General features: G+C 48.1%; 2 protein-coding genes across 2 annotated transcripts; one reads left to right on the forward strand and one right to left on the reverse strand.

Annotated features, from left to right (window-relative positions):
- Positions 1-266: 266 nt before the first annotated feature.
- On the forward strand, positions 267-1,956 carry PtA15_10A145 (uncharacterized protein; the record flags this gene model as incomplete). The annotated part of the gene is made up of 5 exons (XM_053160292.1): positions 267-407; positions 485-733; positions 827-1,315; positions 1,592-1,810; positions 1,888-1,956. The coding sequence occupies 5 exons, from the start codon at positions 267-269 to the stop codon at positions 1,954-1,956; spliced, it is 1,167 nt and encodes a 388-aa protein (XP_053024281.1).
- Positions 1,957-2,843: 887 nt separating this feature from the next.
- PtA15_10A146 (uncharacterized protein) lies at positions 2,844-4,765 on the reverse strand (the record flags this gene model as incomplete). The annotated part of the gene is made up of 11 exons (XM_053160293.1): positions 2,844-2,897; positions 3,064-3,094; positions 3,213-3,270; positions 3,388-3,551; positions 3,656-3,712; positions 3,808-3,832; positions 3,935-3,968; positions 4,060-4,073; positions 4,164-4,238; positions 4,333-4,570; positions 4,703-4,765. 11 exons carry the CDS (start codon positions 4,763-4,765, stop codon positions 2,844-2,846), a joined length of 813 nt encoding a protein of 270 aa, XP_053024282.1.
- Positions 4,766-6,794: the final 2,029 nt, after the last annotated feature.

The following is a 6,794-nucleotide window of genomic DNA, read 5'->3' on the forward strand; positions in this document are numbered from 1 at the left end:
TGGAAGGCCCTTGGAAAACTCATGATGGACAGGTGGTAGACCGGATCAACAAGTGTATGCTCAACTCTACTGGTTGGAGCAGACTGTGATTCTGAATGGCGGGCTCGGTAGCATTCGGGCCAGCCCGGCCGAGCTTGGGCCGGGGGGCAGGGGCGCGTCCGGGCTGCACCTCCGGGGCTCTCATCCCCGGCCAGCAGCAAACCGGCGCCAGCCAAAGCAAGGAAGAGGGCCACCACCAGCTCAGGAGTCAGGACGAGACGCACAGGATGAAGGGCTCAGGCGCAGGACTTCCAGAACCCAGCAAGAATGGCAACCCGGGCGGAGAAACACCACCTTCCCGCACACTCGTCTTCCTGACCGTAAGCTTCTACTTGGTCGCCGCGCTCGTCATGGTCTTCGTCAACAAAGTCAGTCCCCCTTGACGATTCATGTTATCTGGCGAGGGGAAATCAGGAGCTGATTTGCTGCTGGGTTGGCGCTCAAGTGGGTGCTCAACTCGGTTTCTGTGCCCATCTTCCTCCTCTTCTGTCAACTGGTAATCGCAGTGGTGCTCCTCAAGCTCTCTCACATCTTTGGACTGATCAAGTTACCCCAAAAAACCTTCAGGAGTCTCTTCAACTCTGCCACCCAATTCAAGCTCCTCAAATCTATAAGCCCCATGGTCCTCATCAACGTCTCCGGTTTGATCTTTAATACTTACTGTTTGAAGTTCGTCGATGCCTCTTTTTATCAGGTATTCCCCCCGTATTCACCCTTTTTTTTGCCGATCTCTCTCAAATAAATTAATCTGATGGTTTTTTTTTGTCTATTCGAAATGCTTCCACAGGTTGCAAGAGGCTTAATTTTGCCATTCACGATCTTTGCATCTCATATGTTTTTGGGCACACGGGCATCGATCAAGATCTACATTTCAGTGGGCATAGTCTGCATGGGGTTCATGCTGGGCGTGAGCTCGGAGCGATTCACGGTCTCCCATCTAGGAGTTCTCCTCGGGATTCTGTCGTCAGTGACCACCGCGATCCACGCGATCATCGTGAAACAGACATTGGAGAAGGTGCCCTCGACGATCGCATTGACCTACTACAGCAACGGCCTCTCGGCGCTCATCGTCCTCCCCCTGATCTTCCTCGTCGGCGAGACGCCCACGATCTTCGCCCTCTTCTCCGACGGCTACGATCGCTTCAGAACCTTCTTCCTCGGCACCCTCATCACCGGCCTCTTCGGCTTCTTCATCTGCATCGCCGGCCTCCTCTCGATCAAGGTCACTTCTCCCGTCACCCATATGATCAGTTCTGCAGTCAGAGGCGTCATACAGGTCGGTCATCTCTCACGTTCCCCACGCTATCTTTTCTTACCATCTATTCAATCCTCTTGAAAAAAGAAGAAATACCCTATGTATATCCTTGTCATCTACCCTCTGTAATATCTTATCTGACCATCTTCTTCCTGCTATCTACTAAACACAATCAACGAAATCTGAGAACATAGAAGAGATGCACATCCGTACACACACACAAGAAGTAGACGAGAAGAAACTGACTGGAAACACATATTTACATGATGACTATTTTTGGATGGACAAAATTAACAGACGATACTAGGGGCGGTGGTATTTTCGGACAAGATAACGAGCGGACGCGTGACGGGGATCGGGATGATTCTAGTGGGCTCGATATACTACACCTGGGTGAAGGACCAAGAGCTGATACAGCAGCAGGCGAAGCCGGCGGGCGGCAAGCCGGAGCGGATCCGTTTGGGCCAGCTGGCCAGCCACGGCCTGGACGAAAGAGACCCTGAGTCGGAGTCGCTGGTCCTCAAAATCTCCGACCCTAACGATCTCAACGATGAAGACGACGACTATGTCGATGATCATGATGATCATCAAAGGCTGGATGGTCTTGGTCGCAAATATCACGATCGGATCTCTCCTACAACCAAGCCCCTTTCCCCTTCTAGTGCCAGGGACGATAATGATGATGAAGATGTTGATGAGGATGAGGACGAAGATGATCGAGAACTGCGGAAGGCTGAAAAGGCCCTTGGGCTCTAGAGTAAAACTAAACTCGCTCTTCTCTTTCTTCTTCACCCTTCACTTGCTGGTTACATGTAGGCCATTCCTTCACGCTACAACTTCGGTTTAATGTTTCATACCATAATCTCTCTTTTTTTCGTCCATTGAACACGGGCGGTGCTTTTTCATAGAATTTTGGTGTTCATGTTTCACTGTAGCAAAAAACCAATCTTATTCGTTGTCCTCAATTCTCACAAATCCAATGTGTAAATCACTTGTTCAAGTTTTTATTGTGTGTGTGTGTGCTTGCAGTTGGCAAGAAGAATAGGTTAAAGAGTGTTTGGTTGAAAAACGAGGAAGATGAAAGACATGCAGTACTGCAAGTCGAGTAAATCCAATTCTATGCAGCTCTAATGACATCATGTGCAGTCCTGTGAGTAGTCCTCCATGTGATGTATAAAGAAAAAGGCTGGAGATTGAATATATTCTTCATTCAGCCTTGTGACACCTTGGTCCCACTAATTTGTTCCCCATCTTCGCATTATCTCTTTCTTAAAGGATATGCCATCCCATTTTTTTCAAGATATTCGCAGCTTAAAGATATCAAGAGAATCAATTGTTGTTCACTGATTTTGCTGCACTAGCTATGCCTGTTTCTAGTTGGTACATCTATCTTACATTTAACGACGTCAACTGAATCTAGTGACTGAACGGGAAGATGAAAAGATTCTTCATAGAGGATGTATGTACTCTTTATCGCGCTGATCAGGCTCTAATCATATGCCCCCTTTTTTTTACTGCGCTGCAGAGCAGGGTTAGAATCGCAATACACCTAACTATTTTGCCGATGACTGATCGTCGCACTGGCTTGGGCGGTCGGCAAGACCTGAAAGAATGTGCAAGAAATCCACAGATCAATTGTTTGTCTTGTTTATCCCTGAAAGCCCAGCTCAAGCCGTGTGCTTATACATCCAACTGGTGCTCTCCACCACATCTAGGGGAAAATCTTCGGAAGACAAGGCCAAAGAAAGAAAGAGAAGCTTGGGACTTACGTATAATTCGGCAACATTGACATGGGGCGGTCTGTTGAGTTTCGTCAATAATCAAACCAAATCAGTCGGCTTTGACAGATTAGACGTGATGGACGATCTGGCAGTCTGGATATGGAAATTGGTTCAAGAAGCAGGGTCGCTACACTGACCTGGCTGCACACCAGACGATTTCTTCGGCAATGTCCTCTGCCGTCAAAGGCTGCAAACCTACACATCATCGCCGAAGAAATGGTAAACCCCCATGTAAGCAACGGGTATCACCATGATTGATTCCAGGAAACGGTAAAATCAAGAGGAGAAACAGATTGGTGGAAAACGACAAACCATCGTAAACAGCGTCTGCTAATTTCCGGTCGCCTCGGAACCGGGTCACTGAGAACTCGGTCTCCACCATTCCTGGTTGGATTTCTGAGACCCGTAGCGGGGTTGAAACGAGCTCTCTCAATAGCGCACCTGAAAAGGCATTGACGGCATGTTTAGTTGCACAGCTAAATTCATATCAATCAAAAACAAGATTTTCCAGTTTGTTAGCGACTGGCTAGTGACTACTTGTGATAGTTTTTGGGCTTAATAAGGATTTGAGGTGACTTGCTATATTGATCCTCCGGCATACGGTTCACGCCCGGCAATCGAACCAATGTTGATGATGCTGAATATAAGGTAGTAATTTGTTCCGCGCTTCAGTTGTGACTTTTGATTTCCCGGTGAGTGCATCATGATCAAGTTCACTGGACCCGACTCAACTGTCCTTTGGCACGCTCTTTCATTCCTGATATCGACAGCCATGGTGAGAAATTCCAAAAGTGACAAAAGAAACGGCACGTCAGCTGCTATCGCGGGTTGAGTCATCGGCATATAAGGTCTTCCTGACCTTTCACGACCACGTTCGTCATTCGTATAAGACCCTACACCGCAATGAAGTTCGGCGATGAATGTTTTCATTGACAGATCTCAGATTCCTGGAGTCCTGTGAAGCGTTACAAATGGTAAACATACCAAGACATTTGTGTCTGTAAGGCCGTCAGCATTGACTCACAGGATGCTGCAGTATTGTGTCTATTTTTCAACGAAATCTAGAAGAATCGGCCAATTGACTCAACTAATCATCACTTGAACTTCTTCAAAGTTTAAGTCTCCTACTTGATCCCGACCATAGACCAATCCGGCATTATTGACTGAAGAAGAATCCAAGCAAAGATCAACACGGCGAGAAATGTGATCGGATGAAGTAGTTATGTAGAGTGAATGATAAATCGGGCGATGTGTTACCTAGCACGTCAATCTTCTTCAACTCAGGCGGAACCCGGTCCAAGAAGGAGTCGATAGCTTGTGGTTCTTGCATGTCCAAGACCAACGCCGATACTCGCCCGCCATGGCCAACCCCGCTCTCTTTATTGGCCTTCTCGCACGCCAGTTTTACTTCCTCTAGAACCGCTTCTCGCCGGGCGGTGATGATCAGATTCGCCCCTGCTCGTGCAAACAATATCGCCGTCGCTGCCCCGATTCCCTATACCATCAACATCCACGGTAACATAACAGACCCAGAAAAAATGCATCGGGGTTTATCAGGTTAGCTTGTGATCAAATCCAACTTGTGGGTTATGTTTATTTCTACGATTATTATTGTGTACTGGCTCACACCAGATGCTCCAGTAATCAACACCGTCGCATCCTTCAGACTCTCAGTGCGAAAGATGCTCATCGTCAATCGTAAGTGATGGGTGGTAACACGGCCAGAATTAGTACCTGTACCTATCGATTTTGGTCGATTGTCAGCATCGGTAGGTAAGCACTAGGAGTTCGACATGTCTGTTCTCACTCACTTTTACTGGGGTCGACTATAGCTGGTGCGTTGTACTGCCAACGTTGCTATTGAGTTTGGTGTATGTATCTCAGACTCCAACAACACATGCCATGATGGCCCCGTCCCCCGGGGCAAGACTGCACTCGATCTCATCTTGCTACAATTAAATAAAACTCGTAGTCGTCCATCTCTTGTCGTCCCGATCTCATCAAAAGATGAACTACATGGACATGCACGTGTACACCACGGGACATGTCCGATGTTCATCGGATGTGGACTTGGACATGTTTTCTGCCGTCCAGAACTCGCGGGGCAGGAAGCGTCCAGCGGACACTAGTCTGCTGGACGGATCCTTAACATTTCAGAGCGTCACATCCGCTGGATGGTATCGAGGCATCCAGCGGATGTAACAAACCCATCGAGCGGATATGACAAACCCATCCGCTGGATGTTATCAAGCCATCCAGCGGATGTTACAATACCATCCGCTGGATGGTATCGAGCCATCCAGCGGATGTGAGAGAACCATCCACTGGATGGTATCCTATGGCATCGAACCATCCAGCGGATGCGGCAAAACCATCCAGCGGATATGAGTTTGGACTTTACGGCCCTGAGTGTCAGGGCCTGTACCATAGCCGGGAAAAAAACAGTTTTTCCCCCGGAAATTAATTTATTTGCAAAAAAACTGTTTTCACCAAAAAACACGTACCACAGCGCCTGTTTTTTGACACATCCGGAAAATAGTTTTCCTCGAAAATGGGTGCTTTTCAAAAACAGGTCTGACCCTGTTTTTTGGAAGCTATTTTTCCACTTCTCTGCACTGCACCAACATCCAAGCAGCATGCCCAAGTCCATCGACAATCTCATCGACCCTGTTGTCCTAATGGACACCATCCCACCACCCACATCGGAACCCAACCTGCCAACAACGCCTGCTCCGATGCCTCAATCCAAGAGATTCAAGCCCAATAAAGTCGTCCGTACTCGAGAACGACGGCTATTAATAAGAGTACACTCCCTCCTTGATGCCCGGTCCGTACCTGCCATCAAAAGTCACTCGCCCAATTCTCGATGACCGGCTTGTTCCGATCCTTGAGAGGAGTATGTACTTCCCAAGATGACCGGAACGAGCCGGTCATCAAGAAGAAGATGTACTGATCAAGATGACCGGTTCGTTCCGGTCATCAAGGAAGTATGCACTCCTCCCGATGACCGGAACGAACCCTTCCCTTGATGACCGGGTCGTTACGGTGTGGTGGCCCCTCTCGTGGCCAGCTATTCAGGAGCATCACCGCCGCCAGCAACATCAAGACCAAGACTCCACTCGCTTCTCACTCCTCAAGACTCATCAAGATCCTCAAGACCTTCAAGAATTCACCCTCTTTCCATCATCTTCCCACTTTCCACCTTCCCACTTTCCACCTTCCCACTTTCCACCTTCCCACTTTCCACCTTCCCACTTTCCACCTTCCCACTTTCCACCTTCCCACTTTCAACTGGCTCCCTTCTCAAGATCTTCCCCTTTTCCCTTCCTTTTCCCTCTCCTCATCTTCCACCCCCTTCTCTTCCATACTCCTTCCCCTCTTTCACTTCCCCTGTCCCCTGCCATCTAACTCTTTCATTTTTCTTGGTCCTAACACAGCATGTGCTGTGGGTTTATTTCCTTGTTTTGTTTCTGGTTTCTGTTTCTTTCTGTTTGTTTTTGCCTGTCTTGAGTGTTTTCTGTCTCCTCTTTTCTTTCTTCCTTTCTTCTCTCTGGCTTTTTTCTTTCTGCCTCATCTCACTGTGCTTTTCTTGTTTCTTTGTGTTATGTTCTCTTTTCCTGCTTCTCTTGTTTGTTGTGAGTGTGTGCGCGTGTAGCGCGCGGAGGATGTGATGAAATGTATGTGACATGTCACCCGGAGTCCAAGTTCAGCTCGAACTT

This window comes from Puccinia triticina, chromosome 10A (genome assembly GCF_026914185.1).
Source record: "Puccinia triticina chromosome 10A, complete sequence".
Taxonomy (NCBI): Eukaryota; Fungi; Basidiomycota; class Pucciniomycetes; order Pucciniales; family Pucciniaceae; genus Puccinia; species Puccinia triticina.